Source organism: Protopterus annectens, chromosome 3.part0, assembly GCF_019279795.1.
Source record: "Protopterus annectens isolate FY-2018-M chromosome 3.part0, PAN1.0, whole genome shotgun sequence".
NCBI lineage: Eukaryota > Metazoa > Chordata > Ceratodontiformes > Protopteridae > Protopterus > Protopterus annectens.
In genome coordinates, this window is record NC_056731.1 from 248,318,096 (window position 1) to 248,345,780 (window position 27,685).

The following is a 27,685-nucleotide window of genomic DNA, read 5'->3' on the forward strand; positions in this document are numbered from 1 at the left end:
AAGCTAATTTTATTCTGCAACAGCTGTAACTATATTTAAAGCTAAGTGCTCAAGGATATAGATATATGTTTTAATTTTTTACTAAAACCCTTTCTGCTCTTTGTTTTGCAGTAACATTTTCTGGAAATATGAGTACACGCTCACATTTAATATAATACAGTTGTAGTATCATATGTTAAGTCACTCATAGGAACAGCTGTTTGCCTACCATAATAATTATTTTGTTTTGGAAAATTCTGACTCAGATTGTGCAGCAACATGAGATATATAAGAGTTCCTCATGTCTACATGTATCAGTACTGTCTTTGTGCTAGGTCTGTATTAGTACCTCTAAGGGAAGGGAGAAGACACAGGCAAGAAGGATAAGGTGAATATAACCCATATGTTATGAATTACTGTTATGGTACACCTCTTCTCAAAGTTATACTGCTGTGATAAGCATACTTGCAAATAGATATGCTTTTTAGTTCAAAGGATATGATGTTTAGTTCATAAAGATGAAAAATAACTGAAGTTTGTATTTGAAATGTAAACATGTTCAGGGTATATTGTGAGACTGATGAATTGTCTTCTAAGCAGTCAACCTCTTGCTTTGTTTTCCCTCTAGTGTTACTGTAATATAATTTATATGAACATTTAAGAGACTTTTTAACTTCGCTGCTGACTTTATTGTGGATGTCTCTTTTTATCTTTATGCATCACACACTAACCCCAATGGTTTACTGAGAGCTTCTTAAGGTTAAAATTGCCACTATTAAACATATACTTAGTTAAGTTATAGAAACATATCATTTGATAGGTTCATAGGTTCATACTAGGCTATCTGCCCTAGGGCATTTATAAGCCTAGCCAGAGTGTGTTTGGCTTTCGCCACCCATTTTAAATTAATTTTGCTATGTCCTTTTTCGAGGTTAGTATACTGTGCCTCTGTCTAACAGTGACACAGAAGTGATACCTGGGGAAAACCTACGATCTCCCATCCACTCATCAAGATTCCTCTTGAAGAGAGTCAACGAGGGACTCTGCCTAACCTGGACTGGGATTTTATTCCAGAGTGAAGGGAGCCTCTGGGTTATGAATCTGTCCCTCCAGCATGTCCTATTTATTTCAGTGCTGAGGTTCAAGTCACTCGAGCGTGTAGCTCGATGGGATTTGGATTTTCTGAGGTGCAGCATGTCCATTAATTCCAGGTTGGACATGGCTTTATACGTCAGGCACAGATTGCCTCTGAGCAGGCGGTATGCCACTGAGTAGAGCTGGAGTTTCTTTAACTGGGCAGCATATGGCATCTGTTTGAGCCCTTTGATCCTCTTGGTGAGGTACTTTTGGGGTCTTTCCAGTTGCTGCAGGTGTCTGGTAAGGTACATCCCAAAAGGGGCATTGTACTCAATTATGGGCCTGATGAGGGATGAGTAAAAAGGCATGATGACCTCCCCTGATCTAGATGTGAATCCCTTCATGATTAGGTGGGCTATATAAAATATTTTTCTAACCACTTTGGCCACGTGGTTGTCAAATGAGAGAGTGCTATCAACTTAGGTCCCCAGGTCCCTAATTACTTCTTCTGTACTTAATGGATTACTTTGTTTTTGCCAAAGGGGATGACTATACACTTTTTGGGGTTTAGCTTGAGGCCATGGCTCTGGCACCAGTTGTCTGTGTCTATGAGGCCCTTTTGGAGGATGCTTGTGTCAGCTGGAGAGTCGATTATGGTGCCCAGTTTGCAGTCATCTGCGAACTTGGTCAGCCACAGTCCTTCCGTGTTGGCCTGTATCTCTGAGAAATATATACCGAACAAGAGAGGTCCCAGGACTGAGCCTTGTGGGACGCCACTTGTAACTGGTTTGGAGTCTGACATGGCTCCAGCAATTCTTACCATGTGGGTTCTGTCCTTGAGCCAGTTTGCAACCCATCTAGTGACACAGGGGTTTATATTTAAGCTGGTGAGCTTATCTATAATGCCCAAGTGGGGTATTGTATCGAAGGCTTTTGCGAGGTCCAGGTAGGCTGTGTGGACCACCTTCCTCTCGTCAATGGCCTTGGTGACTGTTTCAAAGAAATCAACCAGGTTTAAGAGGCAGGATCTGCCCTTAACAAAGCCGAACTGGGTAGGATCCAGTGTCTCTAGGTCCCCAATATCTTTATTTATGAGGTCCATGATGATCCTTTCCATAGCTTTGCAGACCAGGCTAGTCAGGCTTATGGGGCGATAGTTTCCAGGATCCGTTGAGGCACCACCTTTGTGGAGAGGGACCACTGTTGCTGTACGCCACTCTTTGGGTACATATCCTGTAGTAAGGCTGAGATTGAACAGTAGTTTTATGTTTGGGTTTAGCTCTTCTTGGAGTTCATGTAGGACGCAGCCCGGGACACCGTCTGGTCCCATTGATGCTGTGTTTTTTGATTTGGAGAGGGCAGCTCTTACCTGAACATCTGAGATGTCAGGGGGGCAGCACTCTGCTGGGATAGATATTTGCCCTTTTGGTGGGGAGAAGTTTGTGCTGAACCTGTCAGCTAGGATGTTGCCAATGTCTGTGGGTTCAGTGTATTTTTTGTCATTTTGGACTAATTCTGAGCATATCTGGGAATTCCCACCCAGGTTCCTAATATAACTAAAGTAGTGGTTTGATGGTAGTTAAGGACTTCTTTGCCTACCTAGTTTACCACTTCCCCTTTGTCTTGGATAAGCTGTAGATTTTAGTGAAGCAACAGTGTTTTTTTTTCCATTTTCCCACATGGCTCATAAGAAATACCTTGTATCTGGCTCTATATTCTTGAAGTCTATTACAGTTCTTGAATCTTGTTTCTCTTCAAGAAGGATTTTCCAATCAGTCACCATCTCCACTCTGAAATAATGTTCCAGTTTTGTAACTTTGTAATTTCAGTGTATCATCTTATTCTTCTATACTGTCTTCTTTTGAAAGATGTTATCTGCTTGGATTATTTTGCATTTGTTTAAGGTTAGAAAATTACAGGCATTCCCCCTGGCATTGTTTATGCAAGACTGCACATTAATTTCTTACTTCTGTTTATATGGCTTGTGCTACAAAACTTGGATCATTTTTCCTTCCATCCTGTGTTCTTAAGTTTTTTTTTTTGCGTGTTATGACTCTACCTCTGCTGACCATCAGACCCTTTCTCAACCTGTCAGCCTATTTGTTCCCATTAGTCAGTGAGAGCCAACTGAAAAGAGTCCTCATTTAGACAACAGTCAAGGATTGTTCAGGTGTTTTTGCATTTTTCTCCGTTTGTATCCCTACCACACAGCCATAAGAGGCATGTGTAATGGCTATCCTCAAAGGGTATCCCTTCACTTCTGCAAAGGATGCTACCTTCAAGCAGCCCTTCCCTTTCCCCCTGCAACATGAGTAGTGGTCTCTCCATCCCCACAAGGGAGATCTCATTGCCATGTGTGCTTCTGAGTGCATGTAAACCCTGCTGTCCCCCTGGGAGAGGCATGTGGGCCATGCTTCTTCATTTTTCCTCCCTCTTCACCTGACTCCTCCTGTGTCAGGGCTGCAGTCAGCAATGCATCCCTCTGCACACAGAGCCAAGCCTGTGGTCATGTGTTGATATTTCTAGATAATTACTCTCAACTGCATTGCTGTTTGTCATTGTAGTTAACCTTGTATGCAAAAGCCAACACATTCTGGCTAGACTTATAAATGCCCTTGGGCAGGTAGCCTAGTAGCTACCTATGAACCTATAAAGCTCATTTTGTTTTACAGTTCTTGACAGAGGTGTAGTTCATTAAGTAGGCTAAATACAGTACCAGACACATACAACAATTATTATTTTTTTTGTTTTGCTCTTTCTCACCCATTGTCTATTGATCAGCCTCCTAGCTGCCAGTCAGACAATTTATTCCTAATCACCAGGATGAGTGTCAACCGAGAGGGGATGTCTTTTAGACAGACATTAATCGGGGTGGTTTATGACTATTTTTATTTTTGGGCCCACTTCCGCAAACACATTCTGTGAAGTGCAGAGGAAGAGTATGGACTGACCATGGAACTTCCCATGACTGTTGCAAAAGATGTTCCTCTCCAAGTAGCCCCTCCTCTACCCAAAAACACAAGTGGTGCTTTCCTGGTCTCCACAAGGAAAATCATATTAACCCTTTATATCCTCAAGTGTGCTCTGTCCACCTCACCCAGTGGAAGAGTCAAGTGGAATATGCCCTTTAACTTCTCTCCTCCAAGCCTGGCTTCTGCAGTGCAGGAGCTGCCATTCAAACTTGGATTTCCTGGGTTGCAGTCAGGTCTCCATCCATTTGCACCAAGGAGCCAGTCTAGCATGTTTTTGATGTCTAAAAAATCAGGACAATAAACAAACATGCTGCATATCAAAACAGCAGTAATACTTTTTTCTTGTGATACCTATAATATGGGTTAAGGAAGGTTGCGTTATCTTTTTGAGCAGGCTAAATTAGTGCTTTTCAGAAATAAGAAAACTGCCTTATGTATGGTCTAGGTGACCATACATTACTCCAGTAAGCCCTGAGGAGAATAATGCTAGCAGTTATATCATGTCTATGACATTGTCATATTGTGTAGATATACTATCTAGTAAATGAGTAAATCTGAATTAGGCAGTGATAGCATGAAGGTGTCTCTGTTCAGCCAGCACTGACATGCCCATCTCTACTGTCCTTGTGCAACTAGGAAAGTGGTTACCATGATGGTAGTGTGTGTGTGTGTGTGTGTGTGTGTGTGTGTGTGTGTGAGAGAGAGCACATGCGCAGATGTGTGTTTGTAGGGATCAGCTGGATATTAGGATTATCAATTTCAGTGTGCACATGTGTTTGTAGGGATCAGCTGGATATTAGGATTATCAATTTCAGTGTGCACATGTGTTTGTAGGGATCAGCTGGATATTAGGATTATCAATTTCAGTGTGGTTTTAGGTTCATAGTTTTAGTACTAAGCTAACTGCCCTTGCAAGCCATTTTAAGCTTAGCCAAGTATCCCTTTTAAGACTCAAGCCCTGCACATTCTTCTAAACACTTCTAAACTCATGACCAAATCTGTAAAATCCCATAATTTAGCTGGTGACTCTCTGTTCACTAATACTGTAGGTAGGACATGGAATCAGCTACCCACTGATATCACTCTAATCCCCTCTTTACCACTCTTCAAACAAAAAATCAAACTGTACTTCCAAAATCACTGGCTTTGTTCCTGTAGGACTCCTGACTAACCTTCTTCCTTCCCCCCCTACTCTACTATAACTAGACACTGTGCTTATTAGCTATACATATACTTTCTTTTTCTTGCCCTGTTGCTTTCCTCTTATGCTCTGACCCACTCCTCCTTTTTCTCTCCCCTGCCCTCTTTTCCATCTTCTTACTTCTTCTCCTTACTAGACTATTGTTTCTCACTCTTCTCCTCTCTTGTATTTCTACATTAATCCCTTCTAATCTCCTGCTTTACTTCTTTCTCTCCGACGGATTATCGAAAACAAATTGCTAATCTTTAATCTTTAGCTTTTTAATTGTGATGCTTCTACTGAACTAGTATATTTTTTGTGTGTGCCTTAGGTATTTTGTTGTTCTTATTACTAAATGTATATTCTTATTGTACTTAATTTTTTTATTAATATGTCTCTTTGTAATTGATTTATGTGTGGAGCTTTTCTCCCCGGGCCTCTACTGAAAATGGACATATATCCAGCTAGACTAGCCCGGTTAACAAATGTAAAATAAAATAAAAATAAATAAAATAAACATTGTGTTTGTAAGGCAAACACCTTAGTCATTAAGCCACCCTCCTAATCCCCAGAGGAAATACAGCTGATAAAATAAAGAACATCTCTAATCAGCTGTTCATTTTAATACTGTTATTATGTAATTTATAATTTATTATATACAAAACTAAAGAGAATATTAATCAAAAAGAATTTATTTAATGGTTATACAAAAATATGGTCAACCTGTATTCCTTTATCAGGGAAATTGCACATTTTGTCTGTTATAGGTTGTCATATAGAAAATGTTTCTATTATCAGAACTCTTTGCATGTTCAAATACTTCACTCATAATTGACTTCCAGGTGTCCTGTTATTTCTGTCTTTTGTCTAACAGCAGAGAAACTGGCATCCCTGAATGATCAGGACTGGCATAATTTCATTCAGCAGTTGTGCTCTTTAATTGATTCCAGTGAGAAAACCATAGGGGCCCAAAGAGCAAAGCTGAACATTCTTTGCTATCTGTGTACAGTAGCTGGCAACAAAGAAGTAGCAAAGAAGCTAATCAACTCTCAAGTGGTAAGATACACAGTTTCTGTCTGCCATTGTGTTGCACATTCTTATGGTAGCAAATCATTTATTTCTGGCAGTTTTATGTAGTTTTCTTGTTTTGTTATAAGGCTGATACATTTACAGGAAAGATGTGGTCCAACTTGTTGATTGATGAGTCACCAATCATTCACTGACTCTGCCACACTAAAAGAAGTTATGCGAGGAGGCAAGCTTATCAACTGTATCAGTGAAAGCTGCAGCAAACATTTTCTATGTATGATGTTGCCCCCTTGTACCTTTACCAAATTTTTCTAACTCTAAATTGCTATTGCAGCTGTAACAGTGGCATTGAGACACACTGCAGCTTGTCTCCTTAAAACTTTCTTACTGGGAAATACTGTTTCATAAGGTTGGCATTAGAGAGTTCATCTTCACTAAATGTGTTGTGCTTTGCCCAGTCATGCAATTCCCTCACTAGAAAAAAAAAAGACTGAACTATAAGAATCATGTTGTAATTGTGTATCATTGAATCAATTGATCTTTGTTAAAAAAAAAAAAAAAATTTGCCTAGAACATTTATTGCTGAGAATAGCAGTAATAAACTTCATCCACTTCCTTAATATTTTATTCTGGTAACATAGAGAGCAACATTAGGTTAAAATGCGACTTGAAGAAAGAGGAAAATGTAGCATACTTGGAGGCCAAGAAGTAAGACCTTGTAGTATAGTATAGTGGTTATTTTCCTTCTATCTGTTTTCAATCATATTTCGGTTCCCCCTCTCTTCTAAAGATGCGTAGCTTAGGATTTACTGATTTTATTTATTTTTTGTTTTACATGTAGGTGAACTCAACCACAAGGGTGAGTTTTCATTCACAACCTAGTTACAGTAATAATAGTAATAATCATAATGATAGCAATATTAATAATAATAATACTATAGGAAAGGAATTTAGCAGAATATTGGCAGTAGTATTAAGCACAAGTTTATAAACAACATGTAATTTAAACACTTTTATTTAAATACAGTACTGTTATGTATAATATAGACATTTTCCTTGTTTGAACAAGTGACCTTAAATCTGTAAAGGTGCTAAAGTATTTCTATCTGTGTATTTGCATGTTGCTTCTTCCTGTGGAAAGCATTTAACATTTTCCCTTAAATGACATGAAAGCAAGTAGTTGAATAATTAAACATGGAACCAAATTCCATCTATCCATGTGTTCTAATTTATAGACAAGAACACCTGTTAGAGCTTGGGCCTGAAAGTTGATAAGTAGTTGTCCAATTTTTAAGATTAGTGCAGTGATGTTCTGTTTTTAGGACTACATGCGAACTTGTAAATGCTGTTTAGGTTTTTGCAGCCTTAGATGCATTTTTTGCAGAAGTAGCTGTAGTCACTCAGACTTTGTATCCTAATTCAGGAATTGGGAGCTCATTATTCATTAACTGATTTCAGTAGTTTATAAGTAGTTGGCATGACAGCAGATGGTTAGTATTGCGGGTGTTTTGCTTGCCCACATTTTAGCATGTTCTGAGAAAATAAGCTCTGGGTCTAACCAAGTTCCCACATATTTGTAATTTTTTTTACTGATTTAAGGTTGCTGTCACCCGAAGAATTACAAAATTCACTTTTTCATTTAGCATGCTAAGGTAAGGGCAGGTTCTAGACAGTATATGTTTGGATTTTTCTCATATTAACCTAAATGCCCATTTGACTGGTCAAGACAGTGCTGAGTTAAATTATTCCCAGTTATTTAAAAAATCTGCTTACATGGGAATGATTGGATGGAGTCCCAGAAAACTACATCATCCACATACAGAAGTATATTTGTGTGCATATGCCGGAGTGTTGTCATATTTAGGAATAGGATGAAGCAAAAGGGACCAGGAAGTGTATCCGGCAAAATCCCACTCATTATGTGACAAGAATGCTTTAAAATTTCTGTTGTGCAGATATTGGTTAAACCATGATTGTGTCATAGGAATGAAACCCATACTGTTTATTGCAGAGTCAGATATCTTAGCTAGGTCCACAGAAACCACCACAGTAATTTTGTAATTTGTTACTTTATACATTCAGTTCCTAAGTAACTGGAATGCAGTTGTGGTGTTATGCCCCTTTATGAGGCCATTCTGCTGATTGCTCAACATTCTGTATGTCTAGAATTTCTAAGAAGACTGCCAGTAAAAAAGTAATTTCTTTCAGCTTTTCCCAGTTAGGGGTCGCCACAGCAGAGCTCCGGTCCGCTAATGACTGGCAGTGGATTTTTACGGTGCTGAGTTGCCAGCCAATGCCCAACCTTCAAAGAAAGCACACCCATTCATGCACACACCTACCTGCATGTCTTTAAATGTCACTCGACCTTGGAGAGGACATGCAGACTCCACACAGAAGGCGCTCCAGCCAAGAATCGAATGGGAGAACCTCTTGCTGTGAGGCGACAATGCTAACCACTGCCCCACCGCGGCCGTATGAAAGCTAAGTAATTGTTAAAAAAGTCAGTAGGAGATGTGAAGAAAGTAAGAGAAAATCAGCCAGAAAAAAAAAAACCCTCTGGCCGTGTGTTGCAGTTGTTCAGCAAAAAGCAGTTCAAATTTCAACTTTAGTACAGATGACAATTTGTAGTAATTTAGAGGAAAAATAAATCAAAAACACTTAGAGATGTTTAAAATAAGGGATACTTGAAAAGAATATGTAAAGTCAAATGACAAAAGGCTGGGAAAAAATAGAAGTTTTGGGTAGCTGTTCACGTTAACTGATAAAATAGCAGAAATAAGAGACTGAAATGAAAGAAAGGCTGACCATGGAGCTTCTCAGAAAGAATTGTTTAAAAAATAATAGCAATAGAAAGAACATAAAGAGAAATGGTAAGATCTGAGGATGTCAATTTTCATTCTGTCCTCAACTATTGAGTTCGGATCGGAACCGTCGGCTTCAACTCGGGTGTTGCTAAAGTTTGTGGTAACCAAATCTCTCAAGCCTCTCCCTTACCCATAAAGCACCTCCCTCAAATACCTCAGTTCTCTTTTGCCACTTCTAACTAACAGGCTTGGTCTACCATCTCTCTTGAAGTGTAACACTTAGAAAGTAAAACCATCGGACCATACCTTATTGGACAGAAGTTATGGAGATGCCTTTACTTCCTTGCACCATATACTCTCCATCCTTGGATCCAGTCCTTGACAGGTTCCCATCACCCTTCTTACAAAGACTGATGTCTCCATCCTTACACACAACTCATTCTTCTAGAAGCCTCAAAGAAGAAGATGTGGAGAGAGTGGTGAGGAAGATCCTCTCGGCACAGGGACAGATTGGTTTTCTTTCAGAGCTTCCCCCTCTGATTCAGGTTATCCATTCTTCCACAAACCTCCCTTACAAATTCCTCCTCTGACACCTTCTGTTGCTTCAGAGTCCCAGGATCCTAGTCCTCTGGATCGTTCAGTCTCAGAGCCAAGGTTTTCTGTATCCTTGGATCCAAGATCTTCTCTGAGACCTCCGGTCCACTCAGATCCAGAGAGCTCTTGGAGCCAAAGTCTGCCTGTTAGATAGGGTGAAGCATTTGACACTGTTTTCTGAGCCGTCTCTGCTTCTGGGGAGCATCGACAATGGACAGTTTGGCTCTGGATTCCACCTTGGGGGTATTGTCTTTGGAACGTAGGGGGAGACGATTCAGAAGCTCATCTCCTTGGATCCGAACCCTTCTTCTGCTTCTTCAAGCTCTGCATTTAAGGCTTCGAAGAGAGTTTTCTCTGCCTCAACAGATCTGATGGAGCCTTCCCCCTTGGATCTTAGACATTCTACGATGATGTCACAGCAACAAGAGCCTTATCACCTTTCTGCGCAGGGCATCCAGTACCACAGTTCCCTCTCAGGGAATTTTGATTTCCTCTTCTGATACCTCCTCAGAGCATCCCACTGAGGAGGTGCCCAGGAAGAGGACATGTCAGAGGAAGCACTTAGACTCCCCACAGGAGTCCATCACTGTAGACACAGATGTTTTGAAGGCGAATGGTCTCCACAGTCACCTCCTGAAGATGTCTCAGTGGGAGACATCCTAGAAATTCATAGACAGAGAGGCGGCTGGACCCCTTCCAACCCTATGTCTGAAGAATCTGTTCTCCTGGAGGCGTTTAGTACTGACCATCTACCTCCTGGGTGAATCCACCCCTCTCATTGATATGGTCTCGATGGGCGTGGAAGGAACCAGACTCCATCGAACCTGTAGCTCGGAGACCAGACAGGATAATGGCACTACCTAACGACAGAAAGATCTGGGGACAAGGGGTTCCAGCTGATGCCATGGTCTTGGTGGCGGCCACAAAGAAGGAACTCACTGACAAGAGTTTCAGTGTGAATCCCTAACAGGAAGTCATGGGCAACTGACAGATTAGGGAAGCATGTCTTTGCTTCAGCAACCTTTGCTCCATGGTCACAGAACTATTTGGCATATTTTATTAAACTTCAGAGAGACTTGACTTAGGAGACATCAAATACTCTCTCAGGAGCCATTTCTGAAGAGGTTCAAAATTCTGTAACTTCTCAGTTTCCATCCTTACAGTCTATATCCAATTCTTCTATGAGATTAGTTTCCAACATAGCAGAAGGAACCTCAAGAGCAGTGGGTTCGGGCATTTCCATGAGGAGATATGCCTGGATGCACTTGTGCGATTTTGCAGAGCCATTTAAGTTCACTTTTGTCAATGCTCCTTTTGACGGAGCTACACTGTTTGACCCTAAAGTAAAGAAACGCAACCAGGTTTGAGAAGGATAAAAAGCCATACATTTTTCAGCTCTCCAAAGATCCTATTCCAGGAATTAGCACAGTAGCCAAATGATGTGGTTCAAAAAGTCTCAAGATCCTTTCCAAGACGCACGTTTAGGAGGTTCCCCCCAAAAGCAGAGGAGGGAACTCTAATGGACAGTGACGCCCATCTGGCAAAAGGCCCACAAAAACCAGGGTTTGCAAGAATCTTTCTTTGACAAATCCTATCAGCATTCCTGAACAGAGGCCTGACTGTCCAACTCTGGAGACAGTCAGGGGGCGTTTATCTCTGCACCAGAGAGCCTGGCTATACTTAAAAGATACATGAGTGCAGAGGATTATTTCCAGAGGCTACATAATACCTTTTCTCTTCCCCCTACCCCCTTCAATTCCAAGAAAAATCCCCAATGTCCCACTCAGTCAGAGGGATCAAGCAGCAATTCAAATTCAAAAGCTGCTAGAAAAGAGAGTCATCCATTAGGTCCCACCAGACCAAATAGGATCCAGAACTTATTCAAGGTTCTTTTTAGTGCCAAAGAAAACAGGAAACTGGAGACCAGTTTTGGATCTCACCAGTTTAAACAAATCAGTTCAGCGAGCCAAGTTCTGGATGGTCGATGGTCATGGTTCAGTACATTTTCTCTTTTTTGTGCAAGGACGATTGGATGTGCTTTTTAGATCTTCAGGACACCTATCATCATATAAAAATGAACAGGCAATTCAGAAAGCACCCATGCTTCTGGCTGGGAGCCAGTCATTACCAGTTCAGAGTACTGTCCTTCGGACTCGCCACAGCCCCCAGGGTGTTCACCAAATTAATGGCAGTAGTAGCAGCTCACCTCAAACTGCAGGGATTCTGCGTGTTTTCCTGCCTGGATGACTAGCCCATTTCCTCTGTGACCAGGCATCAGCTCATATACGCAGGAGATCAGGTTTCTCCAGACTTGCACTCTTCTGGGTATAACCATAAACTACAACAAATCAGAACTACAGCCAGCTCAGACATTGTAGTTTATAGGAGCACTTCTCAACACAAAATCTACCATTGCTTCACTTCCACCACTCAGAGTTCAAACAACAAGGTTACAAGTCAGAAAGATTATAATGAGTACCTCAATTTCAGCCCATCTAGTTCTTCAGACTCTAGGCTTGATGGCTGTGGCAATAACTTTAGTTCCACTAGCCAGGTTTTACATGAGGATCCTGCAGTGGATGTTAGCTGCTCAATGGTCAATCCTTTATCAGTAAAGTGTACCAGATAAGAATTATTCAGATGTACAAAAGAGATCTGAGTTGGTGGAGTCACTTCGACCAAATAGTTCAAGGCTGTCCTTTCATTCCTCAACAGCCCAAGGCCATAGTGACCATGGATGCTTCCCAGATAGGCTGGGGAGGCATTATCTGAGAAAGACAGTCCAGGACACTTGGTCCCCCGAGGAGGCCAATTGGCACATAAATGTCCTGGAGATGAGAGCAGTGCTATTAGCATTGCAGGCATTTTAAGATGCTCTCCCCTCTGGAATGATTGTGATTCAAACAGACAACACGTCAGTTGTATGGTACTGCTGGACAGAGGTACAGGGAAAAGATTTTCCATCATTGTGGCCAGGCTTACTGTGACCTCTTTGCTTTTCCCCTAAACAACAAGTACAGCAATTACTTTTCCCTAATTCCTCCACAGGGGAAGTCACTGAGGGATACTGTACTCCCCGATTGGCCCCTCTGCCTTCTCTATGCTTATCCACCAATTCCATTGATTCCAGAATTTCTGCAGAAATCTGCCAGGTCAAAGAGCACAGTAATCCTCATTGCACCCTATTGGCCTCGACAACTTTGTTTTCCCTTCCTCTGGCCTCACCTGGTTCAGTTGCCATGGAACCTGGATCTGACTCCGGACCTCCTGTCTCACCCAACATGTGTTACGCATCCAGATATACCAAACCTCAAGCAGACTGTTTGGCTTTTCCATTTCCATTAATAGCCAAACACTCCATGCTCTCTTCAACTGTTCACTGTATAATTTTAGCTTCCCTAAACCCTCGACAAGAAAAATATATTCCAGTAAATGGAAAAGGTTTGTTATTTAGGCCCAACAGCACAACTTTGACCCTTTTTCAGCCTCTGTTAGTTGCATTTTGGACTTTCTGCCACACTTATTTCTAAACGGTGCTAGTTCTTTAACTGTTTGTAACTGGCAGCAATTTCCATTTACCCCATTGGATTTAATGGTTCTTTCATAGCTTCTTACAAGTTGAACAAGGCCTTCTTAAAAGGTACTCTCCTCCTAAGGCCTCCTTTTAAAGATCCTAGCCCTCCATGGTATTTAAATCTGATGCTGCATTCTCTCACATAATCCCCTTATGTACCATCAGCTACATGTGACCTTAAATTTCTTACATAAAAGACAATTTTCTTGGTTGCCACTAGTTCTGCAAGAAGAATTTCCGAGATCCAAGCATTATCCTCTAAACCTCCATACTTAATTTTTCACAAAGATAGCATGACCTTGCATACTAATCCATCCTTTCTGCCGAAGGTAGTGTCAGAATCCATTATTAATCAAGCCCTTAACTTACCAGTGTTCTTTCCTAAGTTTACCAACAAAGGAAAATATATATTGTATTTATTGAATGACACTTTTATTTACATAGGCCTGAGAAAATCAGAAAAGCTGACCAATCACAAACACAGCCTATAGCCTGATGTTGCTAGTGAAACCTTTTCCGTTTTTGAAAATAAAAAAAAATGCTTGAATGATAGAGAAAAAAACAGGAACTGACTAGACGAATCAGGAGTACCTTGGACTAGTTACATATACTGGTGTTGGGAGGTCAGGGTGGTCGGGAAGAGGACCATCACCAATGTGAAACTAGGAAATAAATGAGAAAACTGTAAAACATCAGTCTCGTCAGATGTAGTGCAAATATTTAAACTCTGGTTCTGCAAGGGGTTGATGAAAATGACTAGAAGTTTGTTAAACTAATAGAACACTAAAACATAAACTCCACAGTATGTCAATAATGTAGAGGAGGACACTGTAGGGATTCAAGAAGCAACTTTAAATGATATATATCTCAAATGCAGTGCTGTTATTTTTATTGTATACTATAGAGAAATTTGGTATAGTATGTACTCAGAAGTATTTTAAATGTGAAATGGGGGATGCTTTATCAGTGAGTGCTGTATATGTGAGTGATATTAAACTAAGAAAGTATTTTTTTCTTAATTGTAATGTATCCAGGATTTATACTATAACAAGATAGCGATGGGTAGAAAGAAGCATGTTAAAGTTGGTATAATGAAATTAGTAGTTATTTCTTGCATCTGCAAAGTTGTTAGCTGTTTATTTTCTATTTGTTTTTAACTGCAGACAAGGAGCAACAAATGGAAGCAATTAATTAAAAGGTCTGATCAATGTACAAGGGTTCTTTTCTTGCATTTATAAAGTTACTTTTTCCATTACCAAATGCTTTTAGATGACACAAAGAGCTTATAATTACAAGCTATTAATCACGCAAACTATGAACACTGTAATTAACTTTTAAATTTCTGAAAATAAAGTGTGAAACTATGGGATGTCAGCAGTTGTGCAAGTAGTTGCCAGTCCAGCAATGGGCAATGCATTAAATATAACAGTACAGAATTTGTTTGTTTTTTTAAGAGAAGTTAGCACATTTTTTCTTAAGGCTAACATTTAAAGTTTACTGAAAGCATACAAGTTTTTTTTCATGTCTGAGAGGGGAATTGAGATAAATGAACAGATTGCAGCTGCAATGTAATTTAGCATGGCTATCTCTAACTTTGGAATAGGTAATGCACATGGGTGCACCCATTCAATTTGAGGCAACTGCTCCTTTTTGGAAAGTGTGTATGTATATATATATATATATATATATATATATATATATATATATATATATATATATATACATACACACACACGTGTGTGTGTGTGTGTGTGTGTGTGTGTGTGTGTGTGTGTTTGCTCTGAGTTAAAAGAGGTTGGGGTTTAAAATATATTTATCTTGTTTTCTGTTTGTTTCTTGAATGTTTTCAATTGAAGTGAAAGGTCTGAGAGTATGTGACACTGTTTCAAATAAAATTGAGAAACAGCAGCTACATACAGAATCAACCTTCTAGACGTTACTGTGTCAATGTAAGTTGCAAGTTGGAAACCTACATTGAAAAGCTCTGTTCTGTATAACAGGTAATAGATTTTTAATTAGATTACTACTTTGTCAGTATTAAAGTGGAATGTAAATCTACTTACAGGTATAGATGAAAAGCAAAGAGTATCTTGTTATGTTAATGTATAGTGCAAGTAGGAATGTTACAGTAGACACATTTGGATAGAAAGGAATATGTGAATTTGGTAGATTATTTCAAGGTGGACATTCAGCAGAGTATCTGGGACAAAAGAAAAGAAAACTAATTGCAAGTGAGGCTGTAGCAGATATAAAAGGGAAAAAGACAATAATAGTATATTTGCGGAAGCAAGAAATTACTAAGGGGAGAAATGTACTGACATGTATTTATATTCTACTTAAACTACTACTATTATTGAGCTTAGGAAAATTTTGGGAGAAATAGTAAGCTTTCTGCTGGGAATATTTATTGGTTGAAACTGGAATCTAATTTGGAATAATGAGGATGTATCTAGGAAACCTAGAAAGAAAATAAAACAAAAGAGGGTAGATTTTTGAAGAAGAATATGAGAATATTTGGTATGGAAGATGCAAATTAATAGCAAAAACGCAAATAGAATTTACATTTTTTCCCCAAGGTACAATAACTGGACTTAAACTGGATAGAAATTCTGTTTCACAGATGTAAGCATACTTAATTGAAAACTTTGAGACCCATCCAGTAACGATATCGGATCATGCAACATTACAAACCAAAGTGCATACAGGTGCAGGGTATTGATGCAAAATGGGGTACTGACTCTTTCCTTTTTATCAGTTAAAAAGAGTGAAATTTCTAAGGAGCAGGTAGTGGATATGATTCAGGATTTATTAAGGAAGACAGAAAATACTTTAGAAAGAATAGCGAGTGAGGTGGATCAAATGAAATGGAGTTTAAAGACATGGTAGAAGTATTGGAGAAAGAGATATGGGGAAGACATAACACAAATTAGCCAATAAAAATCACACTAGTTGATTAGCAAAACACAAGTTCCAAACAGAGAAGTCACCACAACGCCCAGCATTTTTAATATATTTAATATATGCAGCCTGATGCTATGCTTTTAAGAAGGGGATTGACACTTGTTTAATTAACTATGTCATTCAGTTAAACAGTGCTATATAAAGGAACTAATGGAAATGTGAATTTGACTCTGATGATGCCTAAATGTAAGTAGGAAAAAGCGCTAAGTCTTTTGTTTTTGTATTTAATAAAGTGTACTTCCGTGGATGTCTGCACGTTGTGGTGACTTCTCTGTTTGGAACATAATACAAATTATTTAAAGATGATGACAGAAGTTGAAAGTATTGCATAAAAAGGAGAATCTCACAAAACAAGAGGATGAGCAACTGCATTGTGCTAAAGGAAAAATATAGGAGTAGTTAGATAATATGTTTAAACTTAGAAAATGTGCTGTTAAGCAGCTGCTTTTTTTCATAGCAGCTCTAGAATACAAATTATTTATTTAAATGAATTAATTAATAGAAAGTAGAAAGAGTTGCAGCCACACGTAGGGATCCTTTGACTTGAAAAAATAACAAGAGATCCCTATAATTAGTGATATTTTGGTAAGTTTATAAAATATGCATAAAGCCATAATGGGGAAGCAAGAAAATGTGCAAATGGAAATATTTATGTAAGACAAGAATGATGAGGCTTAATAAGAAATAGCTAAGATAGGATGAAATGAGATAAAAAAACAGTGAGGTATAATCAGCAGGGAAATCTCCATGAACAAATACTATTAGTTTGGAATTTAGGATGGAAGAATGTGGTAAAGAAATGGAAGGTTTTGTTTAACAATATTTAAAAAAGTGGGGAGGGACCAGTATCTTGGAAGAAAGCTGTGGTGGTTATACTACCCAAAAAGGGTAAAAACTCTTCAGTTTGATCCATTTTAATTTTAAATCATAATTATAAAATGTTTCTGTCTACGCTAGTCATGAGTATTGCAAAAGTGTTACCAAAATTGTTAGGTATGGATCAGTGTAATTTTATGGATGGGGCAAACAGTTGACAACCTTAATTGAAAATGGTGATCCAGAGGGAAACAGAATGTAAAAGAATACCACTGTAGTTAGTAGGGCTTTATACAAAACAAGCAAACAAAACATTAATTAGAGTCAGGTGGTATCTCATGAGTAGGGTGGTGGTAGTATTTACATTCCCTGATAGAGTATTAGGGCTTATAAGAAGGCTATATAAAGAGTCAAAAGCAAGAATTAAGGTGGCTGGGTTCCACTTTTACAAGCTGTGTTTTAAAAGAGGAAGCAGCCTGGTTTTTCTCTTTTTCCTTTTATTTATTTTATGTTTCAAACTGTTGGCAAAGAAAATATGTGAGTCACAAATTTAATGATATTACTGATATGGCAATCAAGAAAAGTTAACTTTATTTGCAGATTGTTATTTTGTACTTGATAATTCCAGAAAAGGTGTTTCAGTGTTATGGAATATTTTGAAACAGCTTCAGGTGTTTTCGGGGCATCAAATAAATGAAGATAAAACAAAGGCTATAGCAGTCAGCTCTTTATCCTCACTTAAATTGATTCGGCAATACCTATATTTATGGGGCAATGTTAAGATGACTTATTTATATGTATGGATTAAAAAAGATTCTGTTATGGCAGCTGAGCTTATGTGGGAAGATATTAAATAAAAGATAATATAAAAATGGAGGTATTGAAAGCTGTTGACTATGATTATGAATAGTAAGATGCAAGCAGTGGAAATGTTTTTAGTCTCATTAGTTTTTTGCACAAGTTGGATATATTTTTTATCAACCAGAGGCAAAGTTGTAGAAGATAATAAAGATATGAAGTAATTTGTTTTTTAAGGGATGTGGCCAATATATAAGTAGAATATGTTGATTCTCCCCATAGAACAAGGTGGGTTAGGATTACCCAATATGAAGGGATGCTTTAGATGTATGCAGTTAAGGCTCAAATATATAATGCAAGAAGAAGATTGTAAACTGAAGTAGAAAGGGATGATGATGATGAAATGGAGGGGGTTGAGAAATAAGGAGAGTGAAGGATATTAGATGCATGTCTTTAAGGAAAATAACAGCAACCATTCAAAATATATTCATCTGGTAGCAATAAGTATTATTTTTTGGCAAAACCACATTTATATAGAAGAAAAACATGTTCATAGTTACAAACATTATACATCACATACATTCTTTTATACAATTATCATCAATCCAGCATTACATAAATCGCTCAATTTCTGCCTTCCCTTAAACCTCACTCCTCCTCCAAAACATTATTTTGCATGTATTGTTCCCACAATTTCAATTTTCAAAATGTAATTTGTTCCTACACTTTTTTAAACATCCCACTTCGTTCTTTTATCTGTTAAAATATTCACTACTTCAAATACAGTTGGTTTAGACTTAATTTCCATTTTCTAATAATTGCATTTTTGGCAGCCACCAGAATTAAATTTAAGGTCTTACTATGCCTGGGCAATTCAGATCCTGCATTCCAACTTAAAAAAAAAAATCTTTAGATACACCCATTTGCTCACCCAATATGTCTGATAGAGTATTTTGAAGGGAATTTTTTAAAATATAACAGTCATTACACTCCCAAAACATATGATCTGATGTTGTTAATCCTCGTTCAGTCTTTACTCCTGGGTAGTCGGTTCCGACATCGGAACCGAGCTGGCCATCTTACAAGCTCGCAGCAGCCACAAACTCTCGAGCTAAAGTCACCCACAATTCCAATCTCCCTGTTACCTCAGATCTCGTTTGCCGCATCGCCATTCAGTCGTGTCAAGCCACTTTTCTTGAGCTAAGTGCATTACTTTGGTAAAAATTGGATTTTTTAAGTTTTTTCTTCGCAGTTATTGGTATAAATAGTTATGTCTTACCCTATTGCATCTAGCGACAACCTTTACTAACCCTTTCAAGCCCTTTTTCTTACCTTTGGGTAACTCCTTTACCATCGTTGATAAATGTCTTCCTTTACCTTTCTGGTATTTCTTGTACCATTGGTGGTAACTTCTTTTTTCTTTTCTGTTTCCCCTTTCTGTCCGGGATTTAAAAGATGCTTAGATTGTGACCACAAATTACCTATTTCGGATGCACATAATCTATGTGTATACTGTTTGGATGTGTCTCACTTAGTTGTTGACCAGCCATGCGGAATTTGTGAGAAATTTTCTAACCGGACACTGGCAGAAAGAAAGAATAAAATAATTTTAAAGGGACTTCTTAAAACTGCTTTTACGGAGGCTATTTCTGGGTCAGAGGCTTCCACCCCTCCTAGTTCCCATAAGAAAAAGGATGACGATAAGAAATCTAAGTCTCTTCCATCGTCCCCTGCCGGGGACTCTCACGAACCGAGACAAAAGAAAATTAAGTTGACCATTTCAGACTTGACTTCCAAGGTTCCGAGGCTTTCGGTGCCAACATCTTCAGCACTGAAGCCATCGGAGCCAATTACTTCGGCACCAAGTGTGGTGCAAACCTTATTGGAACTGAGCTGTTCCTTGGGTTCAGACAACTTCATTGGCACAGACTATCCAGTCGATGCAGACCCATATGATGTTGATGTATGTCCCGACGTCGATGACTTCAATACCTTCCTCAGCACTAACAAGATGTTACGGCACCAACAATTTCCTTGGTACCGACTGCTGCCATGTCAGCGCAGACCCTTTCTGCACCAATCATGGTTCTGACTTCTATTATGGCACGGACCTTGTCAGTGCAGACCTTGCTCTTGGCACCGACCACTCTTTTTCTCGGTGCAGCACCAATAATACCATCCCTGATGGTACAGACCATTACAGCACCGTTGTCCTCAGTGCATACACAGCCAGAGGAATCCCACTCTCCAGGACCTATTCTTTCTATGGAGGTGACCATTTTTCTCCAGAGACCCCTACTTATACTCCTCCTCCTTCATCATCATCATTTCGAGTCCTGGAGAAGGCTCTTGCCTCTGTAGATGACCCTGTCCTGTCAGATTTCCCGTCGTCCTCTGGGCCACAGTTCACACAAGCCACCCCCAGTGGACACTGGGCACAAGAGTCTCAGGACATGCTCCCACAGGAGACCCCTTTTGTCCTGTCTTCCTCAGTATCTCCCCCCTGAGGAAGTTCATTGCTAGAGTACATGCAAGAGGAAGCACATGGACTCCCCAGAAGAGTCCCTCACAGAAGATACAGACTTTGATGATGGGGAAGGGTCCCCTCGGTCACCCTCTGAGGTATCCTTTGGAGACATCCTTGAAATCCTGAAACAGAGAGGTGACTGGCAGCCCTCCAACCCATCCTCTGAAGAGTCTGTGTTCCTGCAGGCTTTCATGCTCGGCCCCCTACTTCTTGGGTTACTCCACCTGCCGACAAACTTGTCCGGCTCATCGTGCAGTGTGCATGGAAGGCTCCTGACACCGTTGAAGCCATTCCCCGGAGGCCAGATAAAATTTTGTCCCCACTGGATAGGGATTCCCCATTGGTCCAAAGGTCTTGCAGTAGATGCCATGGTGGTGGTGGCCGCAACTAAGAAAGAGCTGGCAGAAGAGAGCCAGACTGTCCATCTGCCTGGGCAGTGGACAGGTTAGGGAAGCATGTTTTTGCAGTTAGGTCCCTGAATTATATGGCACATTTCACCAAGCTGCAAAGAGAGTTAATTTCTGAGCTCTCTGAAATTTTGGCTGGAGCAGTGTCTGATGAGGACTGTGACAAAGTGGCCTCACAGTTAGCCACCCTTGAATCAGTATCCAACTCCTTTATGTGTCTGATTTGTCATGCATCAGAAGGAGTGGCGGGTGCAGGCATAGTCCTGAGACGGCATGCCTGGATGCGCCTGTGTGACTTCACGGAACCCTTCAAGGCTTCCTTCGTGAACGCTCCCATAGAAGCCTCTTCATTGTTTGAACCCAAGGTAAAAGACACACTGGCTAGGTGTGAACAGGACATTAAAACACTTTCTGCCGTGGGTGTCCGCTTCTCTTCTCCTCAATGTGGTTACTGTGGGAACTAGAAGAGTGGAAAGATGTGGCACAAAAAATCACAGGGTTCTTTCCGGGACACACGAGCCACGTTTTCTCCCAGGGGTAGAGGGGGAAACTCCAATGGAAGACACCCCTTTTGGGGCAGAGGAGGTCCGCGTAACCAGGGTTCCAGAGATTCTTTCTCTGGCCAATCCTACCAGCGCTCCTGAAGAACGGCCCAGCTGCTTTCCTCTGGAAGCAGTTGGGGGTCGTTTCTCTTTGTACCCTTCTGCCTGGCTAACCGTCACCAAGAATATTTGGGCACAAAAGATAATAACCAGAGGTTATCATATCCCCTTTGACCCTTGTCCCGTTCCCCTAAGAAATTTACCCGACATTCCACCCAGTCAAAGGGAAGAAGCAGCAGATCAAATATCAAAGCTGCTACAAAAAAGAGTCATCCAAATATTCCCCCCAGACCAGATAGTATCCGGATTCTACTCAAGACTATTTTTGGTGCCAAAAAAGACTGGGAACTGGAGACCAATTTTGGATCTCAGTGTATTAAACAAATTTGTAAATGTACAGAAATTCTGGATGGCCACGGTACAGTCTGTCCTTCCACTCGTGGAAAAAGATGATTAGATGTGCTCGATAGATCTTCAAGATGTGTACTACCACATAAAGGTGGACAGACCATCAAGAAGATTTCTTCACTTCCGTGTGGGAGCCAGTCATTATCAGTTCCGAGTACTGCCTTTTGGACTGTCTACAGCCCCCAGAGTGTTCACCTAGTGCATGGCAGTTGTCACAGCTCACTTGTGACTATGAGGATTCCAGGTGTTTCCATATCTAGACGACTGGCTCCTTACTGCCCCCACCAGGCATCTATTGGAAGAAGCCTCGGCATACTCTCTTTACATTGCAGAAAGGTTAGGCATAACCATAAACCGGCAAAAGTCCAACCTGACCCCATCTCAGTCCATAGAATTCATTGGGGTCCTTTTGGACACAAGAAATTGCAAAGCATCTATTCCAGAGCACAGAATTCAAAGGATAAAAGAACAGCTCATACCAATTCTTTTCTGGGAAAAATCCATGGCGCATTTTGTTCTCCAGCTGTTGGGTTCCATGGCAGCCCCCATTACCATTGTCCCCCTTGCGAGATTCCACATGAGGCTCTTACAATGGCTACTGCTCACCCAGTGGTACCCTTTTCAGTACCCTCTGTCTTTCAAGAGTCAGGTAACTCAAAGATGCAAACAAGACTTAATTTGGTGGATGTCACAGAACCCGTTACAATGGTCTCACCCCGTCACACCCCAACAGCCCAAGGCTGCAGTAACCACAAATGCCTCCCTGATGAGGTGGGGGGCTATTTCAGGGAAAGACAGTTCAAGGCACGTGGTCGGATTTAGAGACCCATCTGCATATCAGTGTCCTAGAACTGAGGGCAGTGCTTCTAGTGTTGCAAGCATTCCATTCCCTCCTTCCGTCACGGACTATTGCAATACAATCAGATAACATGGTAGTAGTCTGGTACATCAACAAACAAGGCGGAACCAATCTTACCCACTTTTTCGGGAGGCCATGAGGATATGGCAATGGGCAATGACTATCAACCGCTTTCTGATAGCAACACACATTCCCGGGAGTTCCAACGTGATAGCAGACAGCAGGTGCATTCTACAACCTCACGAGTGGTCCCTGAATCCTTTAATACTGATGGAGATTTTCAACCACTCGTGTCACCTTTGCTGCGACCTCTTTGCATCCCCAACCAACTACAAATGCAGCAATTACTTCACCCTGATTCCCCCTCGGGGACAGTCACCCAGGGATGGTCTAGTCCATGACTGGCCCTGGAGTCTGCTTTATTCATTTCCCCCTTTTCCCCTCATTCCCCAGTTCCTGAAGAAAGGCCGCCATTTGAAGAGCAAAGTAATCCTCATAGCGCCATATTGGCCTCGTCAAATTTGTTTTCCTTTTCTGTGGCCTCACCTACTAGATCAACCGTGGATTCTCAATCCAACCCTGGAGTTGATCTCCCATCCGCAGAACCTGATTCAGCCCAACTTGAACAGCCTGAAGCTCACAGCTTGGCTCCTCCACTTCCTGTGATTGCCAGGCAGAAGGACCTTTCTTCCCCAGTATGTGACATACTTCTTGCATTTCATAAATCTTCCACCAGGAATACATACTTCAGCAAGTGGAAGAGGTTTACTATTTGGCTAAAAGAAAAACAAATGGACCCTTACTCAGCTCCAGTGCCAGTAGTACTGGAATACCTATTAAATATTTTTCAGTCAGGTCTAATAGCATCTACCATCAGAGTTCACTTAGCTGCCATATCTAATTTTCACAATGGTTTTGATGATTCTTCCCTTATATCGCACAAGCTATGTAAGACCTTCCTAAAAGGTGTAATTCATTTGAAACCCCCTTTCAGAGAACCAACTCAGCCATGGGACCTGTCATTAGTTCTGCAAGCTCTGACAGGGTTACCTTTTGAACCAGCCTCCTCTTTCGACCTCAAATTTCTATCGTGGAAAACTTTGTTCCTGGTTGCCATTACTTCTGCCAGACGTATTTCTGAACTTCACGCCTTGTGCATCAAACATCCATACTTGATTTTTCATAAAGAGAGAATATCATTGAAAACTAATCCCTCCTTTCTGCCAAAAGTGATTTCTGAAATGTCTGTTAACCAAACCATTGATTTGCCAGTTTTCTTTCCCAATCATTCAAACAGAGGAGAGTATTGCCTACATACCCTAGACGTCCACAGACAAATAAGTTTTTATCTGAACAGAACTAAGCCTTCTCACAAATCAGACCAGTTATTTTTGGCCTTTTCTGGATCTAGATTAGGATGTGCTGTTTCTAAGGTCACATTGGCTAAATGGTTGAAAGACTGCTTAACATTTATTTGCAAAAAGCACAATATTTCTTTAACTACATGTGTAAGGGCTCATTCTACAAGGTCAGTAGCAACTTCTGCTGCCTTCCATGCTAGAGCTTCTTTAAATGACATTTGTGCAGCTGTAACTTGGGCTAGACCTCATACCTTCATCAATCATTACAAATTGGATTTGGTCTCCAGAGGAAGAGCCTGTTTTGGTTCTATGTTGCTCAGGAAAGTCCTTCCATGAGAGCCTCCCAGGAATAAAGGTAGCTGGGGTCTCTGTCCCAGGAGTAAGGACTGAACGAGGATTAACAGCATCAGATAAAGAAGTTATGTCTTACCATAACATTCCATCTGTGTTGATGATCCTCGTTCAGTCATTACGGCTCTCCCTCCTTCCCCCTCCTGAGGCTTATAATGGATCTCATCATCCTGTTTCTTTAGGTCATTTGACCAGAGGTAGCCTCTACTTCTTTTTCAACTTACAAACTCAATCTGAGGTAACAGGGAGAGGGGAATTGTGGGTAAGAGTTTAGCTCGAGAGTTTGTGGCTGCCGCGAGCTTGGAAGATGGCCGGCTTGGTTCTGATGTCAGAACCGACTATCCAGGAGTAATGACTGAATGAGTATTATCAACACAGATAGAATGTTATGGTAAGACATAACTTCTTTTTCCCAGTTATTGCTTTCTTCCCCATCACACATCCCATCATTTGCCATCTACTTGAGGAAAAAAATCTTTGAAGTCTGCTTGGGATGTAAAAATGCCCATGCATACAATTCCAAGCAAAAATCCTAAGTCTTCTACACTTTGTTGCATATTTGGGAGCCATGCGTATGTCCTCCTGTAATTTTCTTGTGAATTGCTTATCCAGTCTCTCTCTTCCCAATCTTTTCTAACCTCCTCTGATTTATTCCTATAGTTATCTTGCAATATTTTATATGCCCTGCTATTTATCCCTTTTAGACAGCAGCTTCTGTTCTAGATTCAACTAAAAATTATATCAGAGCAGGTCTTTCACTTAAGATTCCCCAATCCCTTTGTCTTTACTATACTATGATATCAATCCCTGAAAGGGAAGGCAGTCTTTGGCCTGTAGCAAAAAGTATTTTAAGAGCTAAACCAACAGAATGCAAAAAGGAGATTCTGCTAATAGGGATAACTGCAGTTGGGTATAAAATAGGCAAGAGGGAACTGGGAATTTACTGATGAAAATTAGCCCAGGAGCCAAGCTAGTGGGATCACATAACTAGTGAGTGGAAGGTAATAGAGTGGGATGAGGCCAAACAGAAGTTTGTACTGCAGGTTATAGAATGTCTTCCCTACTATGGATTAATATCAAATAATAGGCAAAGAAAAAGAGATAGGGGCATGCTAAATGAAAGTCCATCTCTGGTGGAATTTTTACTCAATTCTAGAACAGATACCTTAGTTAAAAATAGATAATTAATGGGGTGTATAAAATAATGCAATGTTAATTGTAACAATCAATCAGAAGATGTTAGAAAAGATTGGGAGACTGGAATGACAATTTGCAAAGGAATAATAGGAGAGCATCTGTATGGCTCCCAAGTATGATAAGAAGTCCAGCAGATTTAGCATTTTTGACTCAACGTGATTAAGTAAGTGTTTTTTTTTTTTTACCCCAAACAGTCTTTAGAGAGTGTTTCCTCGGGTATATAGCCATTGCTGGAGATGTGATAGGGAAGAGAGAGAGGTAAATGTGAACATGTGAGTGTAACAAGCTGGCAGATTAAAAACATTTCCTCAAACTGTTCTTTGTTCAAAATGTTGGGCAAGCAAATGGTTAGAACTAAGGAAATTATTCTTTTGAGGTGGGATACAGGATCTGAATTGCTAAGTATGACTTTACTAAGCTTAATGCTATTGCATGCCAACAAAGCACATACTAGAAAGTGGAAATCAAAATGTAAACCAACTGTAATATGAACTACTAAATATTGTAAATAAAATAAAAGAATTGGAACTGGGATGTTCAGAAAAGGAAAGGAAAGGAGCTAAGTATATAGAAATGGAATTTGTGGGAATAGTACATGCAGAGATCAGGAGGAGGAGGAGTGAGGTTTAGGGAAGGCAGGAACTGAACAATTTATTTAATTTCAGAATGAATTACAATTGTTAAAAAGAAAACAAATGTGTTGAATGATGCATGAAAATAATGAACATTTTTAATGTGGTTTGTCTTTTCTGTTACTGTATGCGTACCTATATCATTATTTAAAGGTGTTTTAAAAATATTCATATTAAACCATTTATAACATTAAAAATAGCTACACATGCAGAAAAAATGTAGGAGATGCACTTATAGATACAATGAGAATATACAAAACAAGTAGTTCAACGATGACCTAAAGTTCTATGGGTAGTCAAAAAAGAAAAACCAGCAGCAGTGATAACAACATTAAAAATAGAGTAAATTAAGAAATTCCAGAGAAAATATTTACAAAGACCCTGTTGAACACAGCAAAGATGTTAAATATTTTTAGTTTTCTATTTTGCTTTTGTTTATTGGGTTTGTTGGAATGGTTCTAGTCAAAAAACCCTTTTCAGTGGATGCATGAGGAGAAAAGCTTCAACATATTACAAACATTTTTAAAAGGCATTCATTAATATACACAAACTGACATTAAGTAATATACATTAGCAGATACATACATTAACACATGCCCATTGATTTGCTAATGAGATTGCACTCATATGAAATAAAGGTAAGCTACTACAGTATAAAAGATACTTATGCATTAGTAGCTGTTGAAAATTGAGCATTTGGAGAGATGTATTCAGTTTGTCAAATAGATAATAGATCACATGATTAGTGCTTAGGAATTCAAAGAAATGCAGATGAAGGAAGGAACCAGGTAGGGCAGAAAATGTTAATATTGCAGCCACGAGGTGATATATAATGAAGATTCATAGATAATTATATCTATGGGTATCTGGGTATCATAAAGGTTATATTAGAGATGGAGGCTGAGCAGTGTCTCAAAATGATATATATATATATATATATATATATGTGTGTGTGTGTGTGTGTGTGTGTATATATATATATATATATATATATATATATATATATATATACATGCACACACACACACACACACACACACACACACATATACATATATATATGTATGCATTTTACTATGAGGTGCTAGTAAAACTGTTCAGGTATTGGTGAATACAAGCTGTGCAGCATAGGATTCTGAAAGAAGTGAAATGGTTTGACGATAAGGCAAGCTGAAGATAACAGTGACATTTATCCTGGAAGTAAAATGGATCAGATTCACTGATTTAATAGATGAAGTTTTACTTGAGTTTTAAATGAGTTTGCATTTAGAATGGGTTTCAGTGGTAGTCAGATGTGGCTCTGTAGTTTAGCTACACTATTTGTGAGAGGGTCACCTGCAGTTTTAGATGAATTGGTTATAGTGATTGGTGATTTTTCTCTGTAGTGTCATTTTCCGTCGGGAAAGTATTGTTGTATTAAGTTGTTTAGGGCCGGGCAATTTTCTGGCTTATAGAGAAGTCTATGTATTGTAGTTAGAGGAAAGAGAGAGAGGGAGACAGAGACAGGTGATGTTCTAATTAGTTTAATTCTGTGAGGACTAGGCAGTGATGTGTTCT

At 39.7% G+C, this 27,685-nt stretch overlaps 1 protein-coding gene across 1 annotated transcript in view; it reads left to right on the forward strand.

The window, feature by feature from the left end:
* The window catches only part of ULK4 (unc-51 like kinase 4), a 4,087,308-nt gene that overhangs the window by 968,821 nt on the left and 3,090,802 nt on the right, over positions 1-27,685 (forward strand). Inside the window, exon 15 of the mRNA XM_044064733.1 lies at positions 6,083-6,264. Coding sequence (XP_043920668.1) covers positions 6,083-6,264 — 182 coding nt within the window. The remainder of the gene's footprint in view (positions 1-6,082; positions 6,265-27,685) is intronic.